This window comes from Panthera leo, chromosome F2 (assembly GCF_018350215.1).
Source record: "Panthera leo isolate Ple1 chromosome F2, P.leo_Ple1_pat1.1, whole genome shotgun sequence".
Lineage (NCBI taxonomy): Eukaryota > Metazoa > Chordata > Mammalia > Carnivora > Felidae > Panthera > Panthera leo.
The window spans coordinates 38,107,503-38,131,938 of NC_056695.1; the positions used below are offsets into that span (position 1 = coordinate 38,107,503).

Consider the following 24,436-nt stretch of genomic DNA (forward strand, 5'->3'; position numbering starts at 1 on the left):
GACGAGACCAGTCTGAAGGCAATGCTAGTCTCTGACACCAGGCTGGCTGACCTGTTAGCTAACCAGCTAATAGCGCCTCTGTCTCGGCCAAAGGTTGCATCTGGTGCCGAGGAGCGATTCGGCTGGGTGGTCTGACGGCCCTCATAAACAGAGCCCACCTCTGCCCCTCAGAGCAGCCGTGGTGGGGGGGGCGCCAGCCGGCTGGTGGGAGCAGATGCTGAGCATGGTTTGCGGTCCGGAGGGATGGCAGCTGCCGTGTGGCTCTTGGGGCAGCCTTGCTCCCTTGCCAATGACCGCTCACGAGGGGTGGGTGTCCTCAGCCCCTTTGGGAATGATCCATTTCCCTTAGTTTTTAGGTACAGACCTGCATTCAAGACCCAGCCCCACCACTGTCCTGGATATACTCTCCCCAGACTGATGGCCGGATTTTGTCTACAAGGTGAGGGGTCCTGGCACTCAGCCCACCAGCTGTGAGTCCCTTTCTCTTTGAAAGAGAACTTGGGCAGGCTTATCTGCCCTCTGAACAGAGGTGTCCATGGTTCTGAAGTCCCTGAATCTCACTATTATTGTCTTACTTGAGGGTGACCCTCACTCCCCACAAGCGAAACCTTAAATCTCAAAAAAAAAACAACCACAACAACAAAAAACAAATGGTCCATGCTACGTGCAGTGCTGTGTGATCCTGGGCAGGTATCACCCTTCTCTGTTAAGAAAAAAGAGACCCAGTGTTCTGTGCAAAATGTCCTGGCATGAACACTGGGGTGGGTGGGAGGCCACAGGCTATCCCCCCCACTGCCTCAGGAGTGCAGGCCCTAGCACCCCAGCACCTCCAGCACCGTGAGGCTTGGGGCTCCCCATACCCAGAGAATGGGCCCCACTGTCAGGGCTTAGGCTAGTGTCAGGAGGCCTCATGGGTTGGGGGGGGGTGGATCTTTGGGACTCAAGTGGCTGTTCTTGGCCCTCAGTGTCAGGCATTCTCAGAGTACATTCAGCACTGCCAGCCAGGAAGAGCCAGGACCCTGTCTCCTCCCCTCAGAGCCCTCCACCCTACAATGCTATAGTACCTGGAGGGTGCGGGGTGAGGTTCGGGGTCCTTTTGGCCTGAGGCCCTGCCCTCCTCAGGGCCCAGAGGCCTGACAACCAGCCACAGGAACTTGGGCCCACGGGGAGGCGGGAGGGAGTGGCAGCATTCACCAAAGGGCACAGGGAGGAGGTCTATAGCACTTCTGGGGGACAGGGGGGAGTCCCCCCTGGGAGGAGTCCCCAGCCCTGGGAGCCGGGGTTGGCTACACTGTCTCCAAACACACCGATGCCATCCTGACAGGCGGCTTCTCCAGGGCTCGGCACCCAGGTCTGTGGGGAGGCGATCTCAGGCTTCTCCACCTGGGTCTGGTTTGCAGGCAACAGAGGGGACTGTGGAGGTCCCCAGGGCATGGTTGGAGTCAGGCCTGGGGTCCCCGGGGAAGCTCAGATGCTCTGCGGCGGCCTCCAGCAACCAGCAGGTGTGCGGGGTAAGTGACGTGATGACACGCGCAACGCTGGTGGGCAAAGCAGGCACGCCTTGGGCTCCAAGACTTCCCTGGGGCTTTGTCACACAGGCTTATGTGCCATAAGTGGTTCTGGCTTCCTCGAAGTTACGGATGCTGGTGCTGCACATTTGGTCAGCACAGGCTGGGTTGTTGTAGAAGAGGCAGCCAGTGGCCCGGTTGTAGCCAGGCAGCACAGTGAAGCGGCCCTGGTGGTCAGGGGTCCGGCAGAAGCAGCGGCGGCCGCTGGGGGCGAAGCAGCGGTACGCGACAGGACCGGAGCCGAGGTCGCAGTGCAACACCCCAGAGTTCACCAGCACGATGGCCACGTGGCCCTGTGCCAGGTGCTCCTGGATATCCTGCACACTCACTGTGCATTTTTCCATCGGCACCTTGCAGGCCTTGGCTTGTGCAAACACCTGGTTCACCCGGGCCTCCTCTGTGTCAAAGTGCTTCCTGTAGAAGGACTGGGTCTTGTAGCCCTTGTCAACGCCCAGGGTCTGCGTGCAGAAACGGTGCCTCACGCCAAAGTGGCGCATTAGGTAGGCCAGGTCAGTAGTCCAGATGCCCCTGGTTAGTCGCGGCTCCTTCAGGGCGCTCTCGAACTCACTGCCGCCCAGCTGGCCCAGGCACCGCAGCACCATCTTGGAGCAGGCCAGGCCGCAGTTCCAGGGGTAGAGCTGCTGGATGATGGGCGCGGACAGCCGCACAAAGTCTCCGGGTGCCAGCGGCGTCCCCTCTGCCTCCGCCCTCATAACCCGGGCCGCGCGGGGCGCCCGCGGCCCCCGCCCCTCGCCCGGGGCGCCCGCTGCAGCTTCGGCTTTGACCGGGGGAAGGAGTGCTGCCGGTGCATGTCAGGTTCCTCCGCCGCCACCACCGCCATTTGCTGGGGGGGCGGGGAAGAGAAGGCCTCTTTTAACGTTTATGCTAGAATTAAAAATGACTTACCTACCACTATTACAGTAATACAGGCTCCTGTATGCGACATTTACCTTTATTAGTGAGTCTCTAATGCTCTGCGGTTGCTACTTCGTGTTCTTTCATTTCAACTTGAATAACTGTTGTGGGAAGCCGTGGAGAAGTTGGAGCGCTAGATGCATGGAACACTCTTTCCCTCTTCAGGTGGAGGCTGAGAGCTGGGATTTTCATCCGCTCAGTCCGTGCCGAGCATGGCAGATGATCCATGGAGGATCTATTTCAGTTTTCACCAGGTAGCTAGGCTGTGCCAGGCCTGCCAGAGCGCCAAGACTGGCAAGACAGAAGCCAGTCCTTTGGGGAGTCCTCTTGCAAAGTTGCAGCGCTAGATACACAGACCAATCCTTTTACCTCTACTGAGAAAAGCTGTAAGCTAATCCTGATCATGTAGTGCTGTTCCAGGGCTAAGGACTCTGGCAAGAAAGCGTCCCCACCTGTGGCTTCAGTGAACCTGGTTTTATGTATGCCCAGGGTGCAGGAGACATTGATTAGTTTTCAGATTTGTCTGTGAGTTGTTGCTAAATCCTTGTCTGTGCAAGGAGGAGGGCTCAAGGCTTCTTACTATGTCATCTTGCTAAGGTGACTCTCCTATTGATTCTTTCAAGAATAAAAAACCAGAGGGGTGCCTGGATGGCTCAGTCGGTTAAGCATCCTACTCTTGATTTCAGCACAGGCCATGATCTCACGGTTCATCAGATCAAGCCCCACATCGGCTTTGTGTGTGGCTGAGCTTCTGACTCTTGGTCTCAGCTCAGGTCATGATCTCACAGTTGGTGAGATCAAGCCTCTTGTCCGGCTCTGAGCTGACAGCCTGGAGCCTTCTTGGGATTCTCTCTCTCTCCCTCTCTCTCTCTCTCTCTCTCTCTCTCTCCCTCTCCCTCTCCCTCTCTCTCCCTCTCTCTCCCTCTCTCTCCCTCTCTCTCCCTCTCTCTCTCCCTCTCTCTCCCTCTCCCTCCCTCTCCCTCCCTCTCCCTCCCTCTCCCTCCCTCTCCCTCCCTCTCCCTCCCTCTCCCTCTCTCCTCCCCACTGCCCCTCTCCTACTTGGGTACCCCCCCTTTCAAAATAAATAAACTTAAAACACTGGATTGTGTGATTTTTTTAAATAAAGTTCATTTATTTATTTTTGAGAGAGAGTGAGAGAGAACATGAGCAGGGGAGGGGCAGAGAGAATCCCAAGCAAGCTCCATGCCATCAGTGCAGAGCCAGATGAGGGGCTTGATCTCACCAACCATGAGACCATGACCTGAGCTGAGATCAAGAGCCAGAAGCTCAACCGACTGAACCACCCAGATGCCCCTGCAGTCTCTTATTTCAAAGCCCATTCTATTTCTAATATGTCACAGTTTCCTGTTTCTTGAAATTTCGTAGAAATTGCTCTGTACAAGACATATCACTAATGAGATATATGTGGAAAAGGAATAAATTGAATTATCTGCTTACAAATGCAAAGGGGTTTTCCTACTCTCTCCATGTGTGTATAATACACGCACATTATAGTTTATATTCTATGAATGTCCAAGCTTATCAATGGTCAAATATAAATTAAATTGAAATTCAAATATACGTTTATCAGTCAAAAAGTATAGTAATGCCCATTATTCAAAAACACAGGAAAATGAAGACTCTCAAACACAATAATGGGACTGTATGTGTTGGAAAATTTACAAAAAACTACAAACAGTTGGTAATTTCACTCCTAGAAATTAGCTTAAGGAAATAATTAAGCATATGTGTAAAGCATCTTCATAACATAATTTCTAGTTTTTGTTGTAAACAACCCAAGTGTCCAACAATATGGAATTGGATGAATAAATTATGAATATAATAGAAAATACCATTTAGCCATTAAAAATTATATTGGATAGGATACCTGGGTGGCTCAGTTGGTTAAATGTCCCACTTCAGCTCAGGTCATGATCTCAAGCCCCACGTTGGGCTGTGCTGACAGCTCAGAGACTGGAGCCTGATTCAGATTCTGTGTCTCCTTCTCTCTCTGACCCTCCCCTGCTCACATTCTGTCTCTCTCTCTCCTTCAAAAATAAATAAACATTAAATTTTTTTAAATATATATATTTCAAATGAGTATTTATAGGCATGAAAAGATATATGCATTTTTAAGTACAAATACCTGATTAAAAATAAACGTATAATTGTTTTTAGAAAATAAACAGGGGCACCTGGGTGGCTCAGTTGGTTAAATGTCTGACTTTGGCTGAGGTCATGATCTCATGGTTCATGAGTTCGAGCCCCGTGTTGGGCTCTGTGCTGACAGCTCAGAGCCTGGAGCCTGCTTCGGATTCTGTGTCTCCCTCTCTCTCTGCCCCTCCCCCACTCATACTCTGTCTATTTCTCTTGCTCTCAGAAATAAGACATTAAAAAAATTTTTTTAAAAAGAAAAGAAACAATATATTATAGCTATATTTAATAGCTTCAGGCATAATTTACATACCATAAAATTCACCGATAATAAGTGTATGGTTAAATAACTTTTAGTAAATTTATAGATTTGTACCACAACAATCCAGCTTTAGAATAATAATTTTTTCTAAGTTTTCATTTTAATTCCAGTATAGTTAACAGTGTTATGTTAATTTCAGATGTCTAATATAGTGACTCAACAATTCTATACATTACTCAGTGCTCATTATGATAAGTATGGTCTTTAATCCCCATCATCTATTTCACCCATCCTTCCACCCAACTCCCCTCTGCTACCTACTGGTTTGTGTTCTGTAGTTAAGAGTCTGTTTCTTGGTTTGTCTCTCGCTTTTTTTCTTTACTCATTTGTTTTATTTCTTAAATTCCACATATAAGTGAAATCATATGGTATTTGTATTTCTCTGACTTAATTTGCTTAGCATAATACTCTCTAGCTCCATTCATGATGTTGAAAATGGCAAGATTTCATTCTTTTTATGGTTGAATAATATTCCATTTTACACACACACACACACACACACACACACACACACACACACCATATCTTCTATACCCATTCATCTATTGATGGACACTTGGGCTGCTTCCATATTTTGGCTATTGTGAGTAATGCTGCAATAAACATAAGGGTACATGTATCCCTTTGAATTAGTGCTTTTGTATTTTGGGGGTAAATACCCAGTAGTGGAATTATTGGATTATAGGGTAGTTCTATTTTTAACTTTTCAAAGAACTTCACTACTGTTTTCCACAGTTTACATTCCCAGCAACAGTGCACAAAGGTTCCTTTTCCTCCACATCCTCTCCAACACTTGTTATTTCTTGTGTTTTTGATTTTATCCCTCTGACAGGTGTGAGGCGATATCTCTTTGTGGTTTTGATTTGCATTTTCCTCATGATGAGTTATGTTGAGCATTTTTTCATATGTCAGTTGGCCTTCTAGATATCTTCTTTGGAGAAATACCTGTTCATGTCTTCTGCCCGGTTTTTAATTGGAATATTTGTGTTTTTAGGTATTGAGTTTTAAAAAGTCTTTATATGTTTTGGATACTAATAATGCTTTATCTGATATGCCATTTGCAAATATGTTCTTTTGTTCATCAGAGACATTGGCCTGTAATTCTCTTTTTTGTGGTGTCTTTATCTGGTTTTGGTATTAGGGTAATGCTGGCCTCACAGAATGAATTTGGAGTATTTCCTTCCTCTTCCACTTTTTGGAACAGTTTGAGAAGAATAGGTATTAGCTCTTCTTTTAAATGTTTGGTAGAATTCACCTGGCAGCCATCTGGTCCAGGACTTTTGTTTATTGAAAGTTGATTACTGAATCAATTGTATTGCTGGTAATCGGTCTGTTCAAATTTTCTATTTCTTCCTGACTCAATTTTGGTAGCTTATGTGTTTCTAGGAATTTATCCATGTTTGCTTGTAATTTTTCATAACATTCCCTCACAATTGTCTGTATTTCTGTGGTGTTGGTTTTTATTTCTTCTCTTTCATTAGTGATTTGTTTGAGGTCTCTCTTTTTTTATGAGTCTGGCTAAAGTTTATCTTTAAAAAAATTTTTTAATGTTTATTTATTTTTAAGAGAGAGCAAGAGCCGGAGAGGGGCAGAGAGAGGGGGAGACAACAGAATCCAAAGTAGGCTCTGGGCTCGGAGTTGTCAGCACAGAGCCTGACATGGGGCTCAAACCCACAAACCATGAGATTATGACCTGAGCCAAAGTTAGATGCTTAAGTGACTGAGCCACTCAGGTGCCCCTGGACGAATTTTTTTCAATTTTGCTGATCTTTTTAAAGACCTAGCTACTGGTTATATTGATCTGTGCCATTGTTTTTTTGTTTTTTTGTTTTTGTTTTTTTGTTGTTTTTTTTTTAGTTTCTGTATCATTTATTTCTGCTCTGTTTTTTATTATTTCATTCCTTCTGCTTATTCTAGGTTTTGTTTGTTCTTTTTCTAGCTCCTTTAGGTGTAAGGTTGGATTATTTATTTGAGATTTTTCTTGTTCCTGAGGTAGTCCTGTATTGTTATAAACTTCCCTCTTAGAACTGCTTTTGCTGCCTCCCAAAGATTTTGGACCACTGGTTCCATGTAACTTTTTATGTCTTTTTTGATTTCTTGATTGACTCACTAATTGTTTATTTGCATGTAATTAACCTCCATGTATTTGTAGTCTTTACAGTTTTTTTCTTGTGGTTTATTTCTAATTTTATAGGCTGTGGTCATAAATGATGCATGGTATGACTTTGGTATTTTTGAATTTATTGTAACTTGTTTTGGTGATCTATTCTGGAGACTTTTCCATGTGTACTTGAAAAGTATGTGTATTTTGCTGTTTTAGGATGGAATGTTTTGAATGCATCTGTTAAGTCCCTCCGGTCCAGTGTGTCATTCAAAGCCACTGTTTTCCTTGTTGATTTTCTGTTAGGATGCTCTGTCCATTGATGTAAGTGGGATGTTAAAGTTCATTACTATTATTGTGTTACTATTGATTAGTTACTCTATGTTTATTAACTCTTTTATATATTTGGGTGCTTTCGTGTTGGGTGCATAAATATGTACAATTGTTATATCATTTTGTTTGATTGTCCTGTTTATTACTATTTGGTGCCCTTCTTTGTCTTTGGTAACAAGAGTTACCATCTTTGTTTTTAACGTTTATTTTATCTGATATAAATATTTCTACCATGGCTTTCTTTTCACATCCATTTACATAATAAGTGTTCCTGCATCTCCTCACTTTCAACCTGCGGGTGTCATTAGGTCTGAAACAAGTCTCTCGTAGGTAGCATATAGACGGGTCGTGTTTTTTTATCCACTTTGTTACCCAATGCCTTTTGATTAGAGCCTATAGTCCATTTACACTCAAAGTAGTTATTGATATGTATTTATTGCCATTTTTAAAATTGTTTTGTTGCTTTTTTAAGCTTTTCTCTGTTCCTTTCTTCTCTTGCTTTCTTTCATGGTTTGTTGAGATTCCTTAATGATATACTTGGATTCCTTTCTCTTTATTCTTTGCATATCTATTGCTGGTTTTTTAATTTGTGGTTACCCATTAGGTTTGTATATAACATCTTCTGCATATAGCAGTCTATATGAAGTTGATGGTTTCTTAAGTTTGAACACATTCTTTATTCTTTTCCTCTCTATGTTTTAAGTAAATGGTTTCCTTTTTTACATTCTTTGATTTTACGAATTTATTGACTGATTTTACAGAAATACTTATTTTTACTTCTTCCATGTCTCCTACTTTTCATATTCTTAGTTATAGTCTTTCCTTTTCACTCAAAGAGTACCCTTTAATATTTCTTATAAAGCTGATTTAGTGGTCATGAACTCCTTTAGTTTTTGTTTGTCTGAGAAACACTTTATCTCTCCTTCTATTCTGAGTAATAGCCTTGCTGGATAGAGTATTTTTGGTTGCAGATTATAAGCACTTTGAATGTTATCATACCATTCCCTTCTGGCCTGCAATGTTTCTGCTGAAAAATCTGCTGATAGCTTTATGGGGTTTCCCTTGTATGTAACTGTCTTCTTTTCTCTTGCTAATTTTAAATTTTTTTCTTTCTCACTACTTTTTTCCATATTAATTACTATGTTTTGGTGTTGACCTTGTAGTGATTTCATTGGAGGCTCTCTGTGCCTTCTGGATCTGAATATCTGTTTCATCAGATTAGGGAAGTTTTCAGATATTATTTCTTCAAATAAATTTTTACCCTCTTTTATATCTTCTTCTGGGATCCCTAAGATGGGAATAATATTATGCTTGATGGAGTCATTGAGTTCCCTAAGTCTATTGTCATTTAGCATAATTATTTTTTCTCTCACTTAGCTTGATTACTTTTTATTACTCTGTCTTCCAGGTCATTAATTCATTTCTCTGCTTCCCCTAGCCTTCCTCTATTCCATTAAATATACTTTTAACTTCAATTAGTATATTCTTCATTTCTGATTGATTCTTTTTTATCTCTGTGTTTAGCGTCTCACTAAGGTTCTTCACTCTTTTCTCGAGTCTAGTGAGTATCTTTATGACCATTACTTTAAATTCTCTATTAGGCATATTACTTATCTCACTTTCACTTTAGCCCTTAGCCTCTAGCTGCAATTTTGTCTTTCCTTTCATTTTGAACATATTCCTCTGTCTCTGCATTTTGCCTAACAATCTGTGTCTGTCTCTGTTAGGAAAAGTTAGCTGTGTCTGTTGCTCTTGAAAGTAGTGGGCAGGGCAAGCACTTTTAAGAAGGTGGCACTGATCCTCTTCATAGGATAGGACCAGCCACTGTGAAGACCCAGCCAGCCAGGGTGCTCTACAAGGTGTGCGTGTGTAGGTGTGGAGTACTGCAAGCTGCATGTGCTGGTCCTTTTCCCCCTGGGACATGCAGCTACTGAAGAGACCTGACCAGCTAGGCCACTCCACAAAGTGGGGGCATGAAGTGTAGTTTTAACGAGGTGTGTACATCCTCCTTGGGAGGTGGGGAGACAGGGTGTTGGCAAGGTTTGTGCCTATCTTCGGGGGGGGGGGGGACCCACAGAGTACCGAGATAGCTCTAGCTGGCAAGGGTGGAGTATAGGGTAAGCAAGTTAGGTAGTGAATGCCAGCACCATGCTGGGGGGCAGGGAAGGAAATGGTGCCTTCCAGCTTTTTATTCCTGTAGAAGTCCCTCAGCAAACTCTGAGGTTAGTAACTAACTCTCCCTCCTGTGTACCCCAAGCATTTTTCAAGCTGCTGGTTCTGTGTAGAAGAGCTATTTGTTGTGCTATCTCTTTAAGGGTGGGGACTCCACTTTCTGTGGCCCTCTGGGCTCTCCCAGAGCTGAGCCTCCTGATTTTTAAAGTTCTAGGTTCTAAGTATTGCTTGTTCTAAGAATTCACAGAACTCGGCCCCACTGATTTCCAAAGCCAGATGCTGTGGGAATTCTTCTTCCCTGTGCAGGCTCCCCAGTGTGATAGTCTGTTTCTTGCCCCTCTCTGTGCCCATTGCTCCCTCCCTCAGGTGGCCAGAATAGCTCCCCACTGTATACTCCCTACCCTCTTCATCGTGGCTTCTTCCCTACATTTAGTTCGGGAGTTTGTTCTGCCAGCATTCGGATTGTTTTCCTGGTTATTTGCACTGATGTGGGTGTTATTTAGTTTTATCTGTGGGACGAGGTGAGTTTAGGGTCCTTCTACTCTGCCATATTCCCTGGAAGTCCTAGAATAATCATTTTAACATCTTACATTGTCTATCTGTATTTTCTGATTTATAGTGACCAAATTGTCACATTAAAAGTGAAAGTTATTTATCTTTTTAATTTAAAGTTTTAATATTGCTGTGTCTACAGAAAACGCGTCCTAACTTTTAAGCAACTTTAGCCTATACATGTAGGTTTGCATGATAAGAGTCAACAGGTTTTTAAAGTAAAGTTGGTTTTTGTTAATTTTTTTCTCATCGACCAATTATTATTCATGAACAAAAAAGTCAAAACTCACCTACAAGGTTATATGACCTTAAGACCTTACTTAATTTTTGATAAGTTTGTGAGGCTTACATAAAGTAATTTGTAGAAAGTAATTAGCGACATCTGTTACGGCAATACTGGAGTAATAGTTCCTTGAAAAATCCTCTTATTTATACGAAATAAAAATGATGGACACAATATGCTTTTTTAATTCATAAATGTGTCAATTACCTGGAAAGAAAGTAAAGGTTCCTGATAGGCCAATATCTAAGTGAAAGACGGACCTCAAAGAAATAAGCAGTTCTGGGAAGCTGGATCTAACCCAGTGACCTTTTATTTGACTTTTTGAGACTTAAAGAACAGCATGAGAAAGGGAGAAAGCCTAGCCATGCTCCCAAGGAGGCTGTCCAAGAAGAGACCCATTTGCATGTTAAGAATTCCAATAAGAGACTAACTACATAAACTTGGAACCCAAAGAGTTTCACTCTTTACAACAAGGAAAATTACCTCTAATTATCCTCCGCACTGAATAAACAAAGGGTAGCTGAGAATTATAACTACAAGTCAGCCCTCGTGAATTTTCAAGCCACATTTAAACTTCCTGTGTAGTGGGGTGTAGTGGGAGTAGCCTCAAGCCAAGAATTTAATTTAAAATTATTCCAAAATAAGGTACCCCTAGGAACTAGACAAAAATAAAATCAAAAATCCTCTTTTAATCTTCTTTTAATCTTGTCCAATAAGTTTCAAAGATTAATCTTGCAAATAATCTGTAGCAATATTATAAAAATGTTTCAACTCATAGTCCAAAACTGTATACACTGAAAACATCAGGGAATAAATATATTAATATATTCATATAAATTTATGGTGGGGTTAAAAATGTGAGAAATTGGGCAAGATTATACAAAAAAGACCAAGAAATTTTGAGAAAGAACCAAAACAATTGGTATGAGTGAAGTACATATAATAACTGAAATTAAAACATCAGGATACCAGTTTAAAAGTAGATTAGATACAGTGGGAAAGAGAATAAGGGAACTTGAAGATAGAATTGAAGATATCACACAGAATATGGTTCAAAGAGACAAAAATCTAGAAAATATGAGATTAAGAGACAAAGAATTGAGTGAGAAGTTAAAACATAGAATCATCATTCTAGGAGGAATGAATAAGACAGTTCAGCAAGAAAAAATCAATGTAAACCAGAAATTGTATATCTTCAAACCAATAGAAGATCTGTAGAAATCTAACTTGTGATAGTTTTGGCAAAAAAAGTATGGAAAAAGAGTAAAGATTTAACAGGTTTTTTATATTAGAAAATGTAACTTTGGCATAGCGTAGGATTTCATAAACAAGATTTAGAACACAGGAATATATCTAGAATATGGTATAACTGATCACTTTCACTTTAGTATATTCAAGAAGATCTATACTTCAAAAGATAGCACTGAGAGGGAGACAGTCAAAGCATAAGAGACTCTTAAAAAACTGAGAACAAACTGAGAGTTGATGGGGGGTGGGAGGGAGGGGAGGGTGCGTGATGGGTATTGAGGAGGGCACCTTTTGGGATGAGCACTGGGTGTTGTGGGGAAACCAATTTGACAATAAATTTCATAGTTTAAAAAATGTGAAAACTGAAAACCAAAACAAAAAAAAAAAAACCTGAGACTAAACTTAGGGCTAATGAGGGGTGGGAGGGAGGGGAAAGTGGGTGATGGGCATTGAGGAGGGCACCTGTTGGGATGAGCACTGGGTGTCGTATGGAAACCAATTTGACAATAAATTTCACATTAAAAAAAAAAGATAGCACTTAGAATTTGAAAAAAAAAAAAAAAACCAAAAAGCAGGAGAATGTATTTGTAAAACTCAGCTATCAAAGGACTAGTATCAAGAACATTTAAAGATGTTCTGTAAATCAATAAGGAAAAATAAGAACATATAGAAAAAATAAGGCAAAAATACAGGACCAATAACTTTAAAAGGGAGCCGGGGAAAGTCCAATATAGCCTGTGAAAAATTGTGAAGGTCCAATATAGCCTTTATTTGCTGAAAGTCTAAAATGAAATTTCAGATGATTTGTCTAAGCTAGTGGAGGACTTTAAGAGACCCATGAAAAATATTGGTCACTTGCACCCTGGAGTTTAAGGGACTTTGGGAGAGATTCACCACTTACTTGTGGTGAATTCTAAAAACGAGAGCCGATGATTGGAATTTCCTCTGCCTTGTGGCAGATAGAAGAGCACATCTACTGGTGTAACAGCTGCATGTCCAGAGGGAGCTGGAACAAGGATTTATTCATGCTGTTTCAGCTGTAGGTTCCTCAGGAGGGAAGAGAAAATAAAATATTAGTACTTCGGTTATTTAAGAAGTTTTATTATATTGCATTCAAGTGCTGATATCTCTTTTATTTATTCTGCTTGGCATCTGCTATGATTCCAGAATCTGAGATGTCATACCCTGGTTCAGTGCTGCAAAATTTTCGGCTGTTGCCTCTTTTCAGTTTTCTTTGCCCACCTATTAGAATTGTGTAGAAAGTTAGATCCTTTCCCTTTCTCTGTCTCTTTTATTGCATATTGTCCATCTTTGTGCTTCAATTTAGTAATTACTTCAGATTTATATTCTAATTGCCTAATTCTCTCCTTCTCTGTATCTAATCTCATATTTAACCTATCCATTGAGTATTTAATTCCTTTTTTTCAAAGTTCTTTCTTGCTTCCTTTGAAATCTGCCTGCCTTTCTGTTATAATCTCTCTTTCCTTTCTCATGTTTCCACTACTTTTTTTTTTTTTTAATTTCTTTGATCATTGAAGCATGTTTCTGGTCTTTTTTAGGATTCTTTTTTTCTTTGTGCAATATGGATACATGGTTAGACTGAAATTTTTTCAGCTGTGAATTCATACTTGTATGATTAAATCTTTGGGTATTCTGAGAAATCTGGTTTGATAATGTGTTTCCTAAACAGAGAATATATTTTTTATGATAGGTGGCCCAGGATATTACTAATACAGAAGTACTTTAAATTAATCTCTCAGTTTAGGGATCTCCTGGATCCTGCAGGTAGAGATATTGAACTTCAGACTCTAATGTGGACTAGCTTTGGTTATAAGTTTTCAAGAATTTTTTGTATTCATAGCTAAGCCTGAGACAAAATGTCGTCTTCCTTTGTTTATGGGCAATAATGATCACTTCTGTGTTCCAATTCCAACCCTCCACCTTGACTCATCTCCTCCCCAAAATTATTACAATCTGAAACTTGAAGCTTCTGGCTACAGAAATGCTTACAGTACAGCAAGGATTTCAGTGCTAGATTATAGTCTGTGGGTGTTTCCTGTTCATAGTATGTGTATCTGTTTCCTGTTCATTTTGGGCACTGTTGGGTTTTTTCTTACTTTCTTAGAAGCTTGGCTATACTTTTGAAATATTTGTCATACTTTTAATAATTTTGTAAAAGAAGTATTTTTTAGGAAATTTAACAAGTTCTGTTGCCAAAAGCAGAGCTTCCAGTAAATTTTTTAATGTACTACCTTCCAATTTACCAGTTTGAAAATAAGATATTCAGAATTGATTGTAAGTAATCTGTATAATCATCTAGAAGACTTTTTTTTAGAAAAGAGGATCTAGGTAGGTTTTTATAATCCATTGTTCTGTTATGTGTGTTTCCTGTATAGTTCCCCATATATTTTTAATCATCTAGGAATCAGGGGGTCTTTATTATTTGAAATCCACCTAGGGTGTGCGTATGTATCAGCAAGTTGCATTATTTTAGTGACCTTATACCCTAGAAACACTTCTACCATGAATGCCTAACTTATTCCTCTGGATGCTTATGAAGATTTCAACTAAGCCTGTCTAGATATTTCTAAAGCAAGCCAGGAGACTTTGCCACAAACTCAGTTTTAAGAAAGGTAAGTTGTGGCTGTGATTTCAACCTGTAGCCAGTTCCTTCTTGCATTGACCGTTTTCTTGACTCTGTAGCAGAAATGTTCAGTGTTGTCTCTCAGTATAATATCTTTAAAATGTGAAAGACATAACAGGATGAAACTAAGGTACAAAGAGATCATCTGTATTCTTGTTGTTAGTCATTACCATATTGAAATGTGGCAAAACCCTGTATTTCATCAGTCTCTAAGATGTGTATCTTTTCATTTTTTAATATCTATGCAGTTGGGATACAAGCTTGCACTTGATGGTATAACACTGAATTACAGATATTTTTATTTCCTAGTGGTGTACAAAATACAAAAAAAAAAGATGCATGTTATAATTAATGACACTTCATATTTAATGAAATACAACATTTGTAATTATTTCAGTCCCACTGGTGAAAATACTTGCCTATTTATTATTCTGAAGAAGTGATCTATTACCAGTGATATTTCTTCCTTTACAAAAAGTTACTGGAATGTTTTGGTATTCTATTCATAAGTGAGCCACAAATGCAAATGAAATCCAAAAATGTGTCAGTACTCATATATATTAAGCATCTACTATTTCCCATATATTCTGTTTGTAAATGCTCCTAATATTTTAAAACTCTTTTTTCCTCTGTCATAGAGTTTGTTTAGACCAAAGATAAAGATATTATGTCTTTGAAAGCTGAAAGATCACAAATGACGTTCGAAGATGTATTTGTCTCTGAAAAATTCAGTAACTTAGACATACTAACTCCACATATTTTAAGATTGTGGTTAAAATAGAACTATCCATCTGACACATAACACTGTTTAGAAGGAGTCAGATTACAAGTGCATGTTACCCTTGAGGTATTACATGTGCTTAAAAAGGATATTCAACGAAAAGCGTGTGAGTTATAAGGTAGAAAGCAGCATATTTATGGGGAAGAAATTTTAATGATCTTTTATTAACAACATCAACAAACATAAATTTAGCCCAAATCATGTGTAAATATAGCTCTGTGCTCTTCATACTGAAAAATTTAACATTTGGTTCTATGTTACACTCCGGAAAAATACAGGCTAGCAGTTGAGCAGATAGTGTATGAGAGGTGATAAAAATTACTAATTTGGAAGTGTTTACAGATTTTCTTGTCCTGGTGCCTGCCAAAGACTTCTGTATTTTATAGACCTTATCTTTCTACTCCCACAGTCTCTCAAAAATATGAGGCTAGTGTATCTCTACCAGGCTGGTTCCTACACATATCTTACCTTTTATAAAAATAAAATGAAAAGGAGGAAAGTCACAAAAAAAACATGTAGAACCTAATGATTATAGGCAAACACTCTTTAAACCCCCACCCAGATCAAAACCCAAACCTACCAGCCCCCCCCCCCCCACAGAACTTCCATGTGCCTTGTCCCAATTGTCTTCTCTCCACCTGGATATAACGACCAAACAGATTTCCTCTAGTAATCATTCCCTTGCATGGTATTATGGTTTCATCACACTGATATTCGTCTCTAAAATCTTTAGTTTAGTTGTGCCCATTTTAATGTGTGTTAACATCTCTTTGAATTTACAGATAACCCTGCAATTCTTTAGAGAGGTGCTCATAGTCTAGATTTTGCTGATTGCCTTCTCATGGTGCAGTTCACTTTCTTCTGACATAAAAATGTTGCTTTTGGAAAGTCTCACGGTGATCCAGTTTTGGATGGTTTTTTTTTAATATTGTTTAATGTTTATTTTTGAGAGAGAGCAAGAGAGAGAGAGAACAAGTGGGGGAGAAGAAGACAGAGCGGGAGACCCAGAATCCAAAGCAGGCTTCAGGCTCCAAGCTGTCAACACACAGCCTGATGTGGGGCTTGAACCTACGAACTGTGAGATCATGACCCAAGCCAAAGTCAGTCACTTAACCAACTGAGCCACCCAGGTGCCCCTGGGTTTGTTTGTTTTTTTTTAACCCCACAAGTCATTTGCTCTTTATGTCTAAGTGTGCAAAGAATTTGTTTCTTTGGCTTTTAAAGCCCAATAATTTTATAGAAATGTGCCTTGATGTTTGTTCTGAGCTAATATTTTTAGGTATATGGTGTGCTTTGGTCAATCTAAAATTCTCAATAGGCAGGAATTAATAAGCAAAAGCATTTATTTGGGAACAAAGAATTGCCATTTGGGGTATACAGATTTGGGTAGCAATCCAAATAGTGTCCCCTAGGGAACAAGATTCAGGGATTTTTAATGACAAAATGATAATGCCCTTATAAGTTGTTTACAAAGAATTTTGATTGATGTTGGGTACAGAACACTAATCTTACCTAAACGTAATTAGTTGCTAAGGCTATCACTAAGCAAGAGTCTCATACAGTGGCAAGTTATAGGTGTTCTTGCAGAATCCTCGATTATCTGTGGTTTGGCCCAGTTCAAAAGTTCATGGTTCCGCCTATGAGATGGTATGCATAAGGCTCACCTCCTTAATGATCTTCCGCTTCCATTTTACAACCCTTGACATCCATGACTTCATTTTATTTCACCTTTCACACTTTGAATATCTAATTTCAAGTCTTCATATTTCAGAAAAGCATTCTTAGGGTGCCTGGGTGGCTCAATCAGTTAAGCATCTGACTCTTGATATCAGTTTAGGTCATAATCTCGCAGTCATGATATCAAGCCCTGAGTCAGACTCTGTTCTGACAGAGTGGAACCTGCTTGGGATTCTTTCTCTCCCTATCTCTCTGCCCCTCCCCAACTCATGCTTGCTCTCTCTCAAAAAAAAAAAAAAAAATTAATTAAAGCATTTTTGAATAATAGAGTCTAGTGTTGGCACTGTTCCTGTAATGGTTTCGGTACTTCTTTAAGAACTCTAGGGGCACCTGGGTGGCTCAGTTGGTTGAGTGTCCAACTTCGACTCAGGTCACTGTTCGTGAGTTTGAGCCCTACATCGGGCTCTGTGCTGATAGCTCAGAGCCTGGAAGCTGCTTCGGATTCTGTGTCTCTGTCTCTCTTTGCCCCTCCCCCGCTCATATTCTCTCTCTCTCTCTCTCTCTCTCTCTCTCTCTCTCTCTCTCTCTCTCTCAAAAGCAAATAACCATTAAAGAAATTAAAAAAAAAAAAAGAACTCTATTATAGTGCGTTGAGTATTCTTTGTCTTCAATATTTGTCATTTTTTCTCCAGTCTTTTTGCTTTTCCTTATTTCCTTTTGATTTTTAAAAAACTGCCTCCTTTTTATTTTTATTTATTAAGGTATTATCTGTTATGTTTATGTGTTCTTGTGTTCCTTCTAATTTAGACTTAATTTCTGAAATAATTTTCTTCTGTGTCTAATTCTTTTCTGAATTTTGTCACCTTGTTTCTGAGATAATCTGATTCCTGTTGTTCTTTCATTTTTTCAGTTTCTTTTCTCCATTCTTTTCTCATTTTAAAATACTTAGATATACTTTTCATCTGTTTTGTGAACTTTGTCTTTCTGGTGTGCTTTCATTGTCTGCAGTAACGGTGTTCTGCTCTTTAATTTCCATTTTCTTATAATACATTATATAAAATTGAACCTTAATACTTTTCTGTATCCTACTTTAAAAAATATTAATTTTCCTGAATTTTTAAAAGATGCCTATGTACATAATACTTTTTCTGGCTTCACAGAGCTCCTTTGTCAGAGGCTGTCTTGTAGTATTGAAAAAATTTAGTGACTTTCCCTCTGAGAGTTCCTGGCTCTGTTACTCTTCCCTCCTTTTAAGTGAATCTTCTTTTCTTTAAAATCTCTGTGACCCTGTCCTGCTCAGCTTTGATTTGACTCCCCACAGTTTCCCTTCAATGTGGGGCCCTCCTAGCTTACAGTATTAGCTAGTTGATTTTAAGAGTCCACGGGTCCTCCACGGTTCCAGCCCTATAGGCTTTACTAGGATATTTATGTTCACCCACTTTTGGATAAAACTCTTTCCAGGTTTAGCTGATGTTCTCAAGTCAGCTAATTATGCTTTCTAGTGAATATTTGTTAGCTGTCTTGGAGTCCTTTTGTCCTCGGGTCTGTCACACAGCCCATTACTTCCCTTTGTTTCTTCCTGTATACCCAGTGGTACCATGACATGCAGATTTTGTATCTGTCAGTGATTTTATTCTTACCCACTTGTAATCTGAGTTTCACGATAATCCCTTCAAATCTAGTTTTGTTGTATTTGTTGGTGGTGGGGGTTTTGTTGTTGTTCTTATCTGTTCTTATCTGCCTTTGTGAGTGGATTCCAGGAGTTTCAAAAGCTATGCCACCAATGTGGCCATCTTCCCCAAATCCTCCTGTTATGATTTTTCTAGGTTCTACACTTCTGTGATGCAGAATAAGGGAATTGGCCCAGGTGACTAGGTGGTGGTTTATGGTGGCTTCACCCATATATATACAAAGATCTGGGGGAGAAAAAGGGAAAAGGAAATAAAATCAGGTTAGAGACTGAAAAGGAATTTTGAAGAGGTTCTGGAAAATGAAATGATCTGGAAGAGGATATGGCTTAAAGAATTCAGAGGTTATAAATAGGAATGCAAGAAGTTGGGTCCCCTGTGCTATCCTTGATGAGAAATAAATCAAGAATAGAAACACTTTTTAATTTCTTTTGCAGGTGAACTTCACATTTTGTTTTGTTTTGTTGGTTGGTTGGCTTTTGTGGTTTTTTTCTTCTAAGATTTTATTTAAATTCAAATTAGTAGACATGTAGTATTGGCTTCAGGAGTAGTTTGAGTGTTTGTTTTCTGTTGTTAAGAGTCTCTGATGGTTTGCTTGCCTCTGTTTTTTCCCCCTTCCCTTATCTTCATCTGTTTTGTTTCTTAAATTCCAAATGAGTAAAATCAAATGGTAATTGTCTTTCTCTGACTGACCTCTTTTGCTTAGCATAATACACTCTAGCTCCATCCACATTGTTGCAAATGGCAAGATTTCATTCTTTTTGGTGGCTGAGTAATGTATACCACACCTTTATCCATTAATCAGTTGATGGATATTTTGGGCTCTTTCCATGATTTGGCTATTGTTGATAATGCTGCTGTAAATACTGGGGTGCATGTGTCCCTTGGTATTTGTATATCCTTTGGATAAATAGGTAGTACTGCAATTTCTGGGTCATAGGGTAGTTAGATTTTTAATTTTTTTTAAATAGTTTATTGTAAAGTTAGCTAACATACAGTGTATACAGTGTAGTCTTGGCTTTGGCAGTGATTCCTATGGTTCACCACTTACATACAGCACCCAGTGCTCATCCCAACAAATGTCCTCCTCAATGGTCATCTCCCATTTTCCCTGAACCCCCAGTCCCATCAACCCTCAGTTCTTTGTATTTAAGAGTCTCTTATGGTTTGCCTCCCTCTCTATTTGCAACTTATTTTTCCTTCCCTTCCCCTATGTCTTATGTTAAGTTTCTCAAATTCCAGATATGAGTGAAAACATATAATACCTGTCTTTTTCTGACTTATTTCACTTGGCATAATACACTCCAGCTCCATCCACATTGTTGCAAATGGCAAGATTTGATTCTTTTTCATCACCGAGTAGTATTCCATTGTATGTATATACCACTTCTTTATCCATTCATCATCTGAGTGACATTTGGGCTCTTTCCATAATTTGGTTATTGTTGGTAGTGCTACTATAAACATTGTGATATATGTGCCCCTACAAATAAGCACTCCTGTAGCCTTGGGATAAATTCCTAGTAGTGCTATGGCTAGGTCGTAGGATAATTCTATTTTTAATTTTTCGAGGAACCTCCACACTGTTTTCCAGAGTGGCTGCACCAGTTTGCATTCCTGCCAACAGTGCAAGAGGGTTCCCATTTCTCCACATCCTCGGCAACATCTGTTGTTTCCTGAGTTGTTAATTTTAGCCATCTAACTGATGTGAGGTGGTATCTCATTGTGGTTTTGCTTTGTATTTCCCTGATGATGAGGGATGCTGAGCATCTTTTCATGTGTCTGTTAGCCATCTGGATGTCTTCTTTGGAAAAGTGTCTATTCATGTCTTCTACCCATTTCTTCACTGGTTTGTTTTTCAGGTGTTGAGTTAAATAAATTCTTTATAGATTTTGGATACTAACCCTTTATCTGATGTGTCATTTGCAAATATCTTCTCCCATTCCATCAATTACCTTTTAGTTTTGTTAACTGTTTCCTTTGCTGTGCAGAAGCCATTTATTTTGATGAGGTCCCAGTAGTTCACTTTTGCTTTTGTTTTCCCTGCCTACAGTGATGCATCTAGTAAGAAGTTGCTCCAACCCATGTCAAAGATGTTGCTGCCTGTTTTCTTCTCTAGGATTTTGATGGTTTCCTGTCTCATATTTAGGTCTTTCACCATTTGGAATTTGTTTTTGTGTATGATTTAAGAAGTGGTCCAGTTTCATTCTGCATATCACTGTCCAGTTTCTCTAACACCATTTGTTGAAGAGACTGTCTTTGTTCCATTCTTTCCTGCTTTGCCAAAGATTGATTGACCTTATAGTCGTGGGTCCATTTCTGGGTTCTCTGTTCTGTTCTATTGATCTATGTGTCTATTTTTGTGTCAGTACCATACTGTCTTGATCACTACAACTTTGTAATACAGCTTGAAGTCTGGAATTGTGATGCCTCAGCTTTGGTTTTCTTTTTCAGCATTACTTTGAGTATTTGGGGTCTTTTCTGGTTCCATACAAATTTTAGAATTGTTTGTTCTAGCTTTGTGAAAAATGCTGGTGTTATTTTGATAGGCCTTGCATTGAGTGTGTAGATTGCTTTGGGTAGTATAGACATTTTACTTTGTGTCTTCTTCAATTTCTTTCATAAGTGTTCTATAGTTTTCAGAGTACAGGTCTTTTCCCTCTTTGGTTAGGTTTATTCCTAGGTATTTTATGGTTTTTAATGCAATTGTAAATGCAATCAATTCATTGATTTCTCTTTCTGCTGCTTCATTGTTGGTATATAGAAATGCAACAGATTTCCAAATGGTGATTTTATATCCTGTGACTTTGCCGATTTCATGTATCAGTTCTAGTAATTTTTAGTGGAGTCTTTCAGATTTTCTACATAGAATATTATGTCATTTGCAAAGAGTGAAAGTTTGACCTCCTCGTTGCTGATTTGGATGCTTTTATTTCTTTTTGTTGATGATTTCTGAGAGTAGGACTATGTTAAACAACAGTGGTGAGAGTGGACATCCCTGTTGTGTTCCCGATCTCAGGAGGAGAGCACTCAGTTTTTCCCACTGAGGATATTAGCTGTGGGTCTTTCATATATGGCCTTTATGCTATAGAGGTATGTTCCTTCTGTCCCTATTTTGAGGGTTTTTGTCAAGAAAGGATGTTGTAATTTGTCAAATGCTTTATCTTCATCTATTGAGAGGATCATAGTGTTCTTATCCTTTCTTTTATTAATGTGGTATATATCACATTGGTTGATTTGCAGATATTGAACCAGCCTTGCATCCCAGAAATAAATCCCACTTGATGATGGTGAATAATTCTTTTAATGTACTTTTGGATTCGATTTGCTAGTATCTTGTTGAGAGTTTTTGCATCCACTGAAATCCACATTTTTAACTGACCCTTCTCAAAGCTTGAATCCCATGAGTCACAGCTTCAATATGGTAAGAAATATGTGTGTAAAAGTTACACATTTCTGAATAAGAAAGATAACAGATGTGCAGTACAAAATATACGTAGAAGGAACTCCAAAAAATTAGTATTTGTGAAGAGTCTGCTACACACTGAACACCAACCTATAATTATCCCAGCAAAATTCTGAAGTGAACTGTTTTCACAGCATTCAAGTTCAGGCCTTGTGAATTTTGAGCCAATTACCTATGCATTACACTTTGTAATATCCATACTCCAATGGATTGATAGCAATGATGAACATTTATCAGAAACTATAAGCTAGACATGTGCTAGCATGTGCTTGACATGTGCTTTACAGGCTCTATTTCGTTCAATCCTCACTAGTTTATGAGATGGACTGTTCTTACCTGTAGTGAGGGAAACAGGGACTTAGGTTGAATACTTCCCCAAGCTCACACTCCTGTTGAGTAGCATAACACTGATTAGAACTTATGTGTAACTGTCTTCAAACCCAGATTCTTAATCACCACACTGTGTTATTAGATGTGATGAATGTGACCCAAGACTTCATGTGTTAGCTCTTAACCCTCATTTTGGGCCGACTCTCCCACCTTCAAATGCAGGTTTTGGTTTTTTTTTTTTTTGGTTTTGCCAAAATTCCACTTGTTTGAAGAAGATCACTTCGCAGCAGAATGAGATTCTTCTTTGGGCATAGACATTCAAGGGGCCATATGTTCTTGTTAGAGTCTCCTGTTGTAAAACACAACAATAGCAGGAGCCAGAGGAAAGAAGCCTACATGAAATCAATCTTTGATAACTTCAACATGAGCCCTCTACAGTGGAGTTTGCCATTGTAAAGATGTTAAATTATACGACTCATCTCCAAAGTATTTTCTGCTTTCAAACTATAGAATAGCTAGTTAAGATGGGGCTTCAAAATTGTTGAAATTTATTGGTTATTTAGTAACATTTTATTCCACGATTAGAGCCTTGTTTTTTTCTTTCACTAACCTGCAAATCTATAATTCCTTGAATCCTTGGGAATCTGCATGTGAAAATATTGTAATCTCTCATTTTGCTCTCTAAAATTTCTAAAGACCTATCTGGAATTAACCTCAGTCAATTTCTAAGACTCTGAATTAAGGACCAGTTACTTATTTATTTATTTTTTATTTTTTAAGGGTTAAATTTGATATAGTATTCTCCCAGTTTAAAAGAAAAGTCATTTAAAATCAAAGTCTAAGAATGTCTAAAGAAATAGGACATAGATAAAGCAGTGTAAACCAGCTACTATTTTTTAAATTTTTTTCAACGTTTATTTATTTTTGAGAGATAGAGGCAGAGCACGAGTTGGGGAGGGGCAGAGAGGGAGAGGGAGACACAGAATCTGAAACGGTTTCCAGGCTCTGAGCTGTCAGCACAGAGCCCGACGACATGGGGCTTGAACTCGGGAATGGTGAGATCATGACCTAGGCCAAAGTCGGAGGCCCAACCAACTGAGCCACCCAGGCGCCCCCAGTTACTGTTTTTAAATGGCAACAGTTTGCGGGGGAGTAGAAAAAGAAAAAGATAACCTTATCCTTGTAAAAGTGAAGTTTTTCTGTTACAGAAGCAGGCACAGACGTCTCACACAAGAACAGGGATAGCTGCAGGGGCTTAGATCAAAAGGAAGTCAGAAGCCCTCCCCCCTCCCCCCCTCCCCCCCCCTCCCCGCTAAGTCCGATTGCATCTGATCTCATAAACAAGAAGACACTGAGGCTGGATGTCACCGACCTGATTAATTTTCATGTAGGGCAAATACAAACAGGGAAGACTGATGCTCTGATTTTCCTAATTAACTCAGATGATTCATGGTGGGTTAATAGCCGGGATCTCTACTCTTCCATCACCCTGATGGGCAGGGGCTTGCTTTCTGAGAAATGATCTGACAATTAAGATGCACAGGCAGTGCCCTAAGAAACCTGATATTTAAAGGACTGTGCTTCTAATGCTAGTGTTTTTCCTTGAATAAATCCTCACCCTGTCCCAGCTCCATATAAAAGAAATAGGCGGATTGTTCACAGTGTGGCTTTCCAAAGGCACAAACGGAAATATTAATGCTAGTTTGTTAACAATTTCCGCTTCAAGATTAAATGACAGTTGTCAAAGACATGAATAAACAGTATTGGGATCTGAGAAACATATAATTAACCTTCATTTGCCTATAACCTTTCCAATAGACATAAAGGACTAAACTGTTTTTGAAAAAAGTGGCAGAATCTGGATATCAGGTACCATCTGTACGTGTTTTTGCTGCTTTCGTAGACGAGTGGATGTTCTTTCTGCCAGTTTCTTGCATTCTGGATTTTGCTCAAAGGAATGTGTATCTTAAGCCAACATACTAGTCTTCGGGGAGTTCAGCATGCAAAGACCCCTTTTTGTACCTGCACAACCAACACATTTGTTGAGAATAAAGAGGACCAGGCTTTGACATTTTCCAGCTTGTTATCTATTTAATTTTCCATCTGCTTCTTTTGCCACCACCTTCCAAAGGAACATCTGCTGCACGTCCCAGAGAAGGAAAGGGGGATTGAATCCATGCCACCTGGGTCTGCAGTCCTAAA

At 39.6% G+C, this 24,436-nt stretch overlaps 2 protein-coding genes across 4 annotated transcripts in view; one reads left to right on the plus strand and one right to left on the minus strand.

Moving 5' to 3' along the window:
• NECAB1 (N-terminal EF-hand calcium binding protein 1) overlaps positions 1–24,436 on the plus strand; it is a 192,502-nt gene that overhangs the window by 118,204 nt on the left and 49,862 nt on the right. The window lies entirely within an intron of this gene.
• On the minus strand, positions 1,601–2,281 carry LOC122211146 (protein GUCD1-like). Of its 2 annotated transcripts, XM_042924256.1 has the most exons (2): positions 1,890–2,281; positions 1,601–1,772 (listed from the first exon to the last, which is right to left on the minus strand). In XM_042924256.1, exons 1-2 carry the CDS (start codon positions 2,279–2,281, stop codon positions 1,601–1,603), a joined length of 564 nt encoding a protein of 187 aa, XP_042780190.1. The 2 variants fall into 2 exon arrangements, with proteins under 2 accessions (XP_042780190.1, XP_042780189.1); XM_042924255.1 differs by having other exon boundaries at positions 1,601–2,281.

What these genes read in the sequence shown, in the direction of transcription:
- LOC122211146 (XM_042924255.1), bottom strand. Translation starts at nt 2,281, where the DNA reads ATGAGGGCGGAGGCAGAGGGGACGCCGCTGGCACCCGGAGACTTTGTG.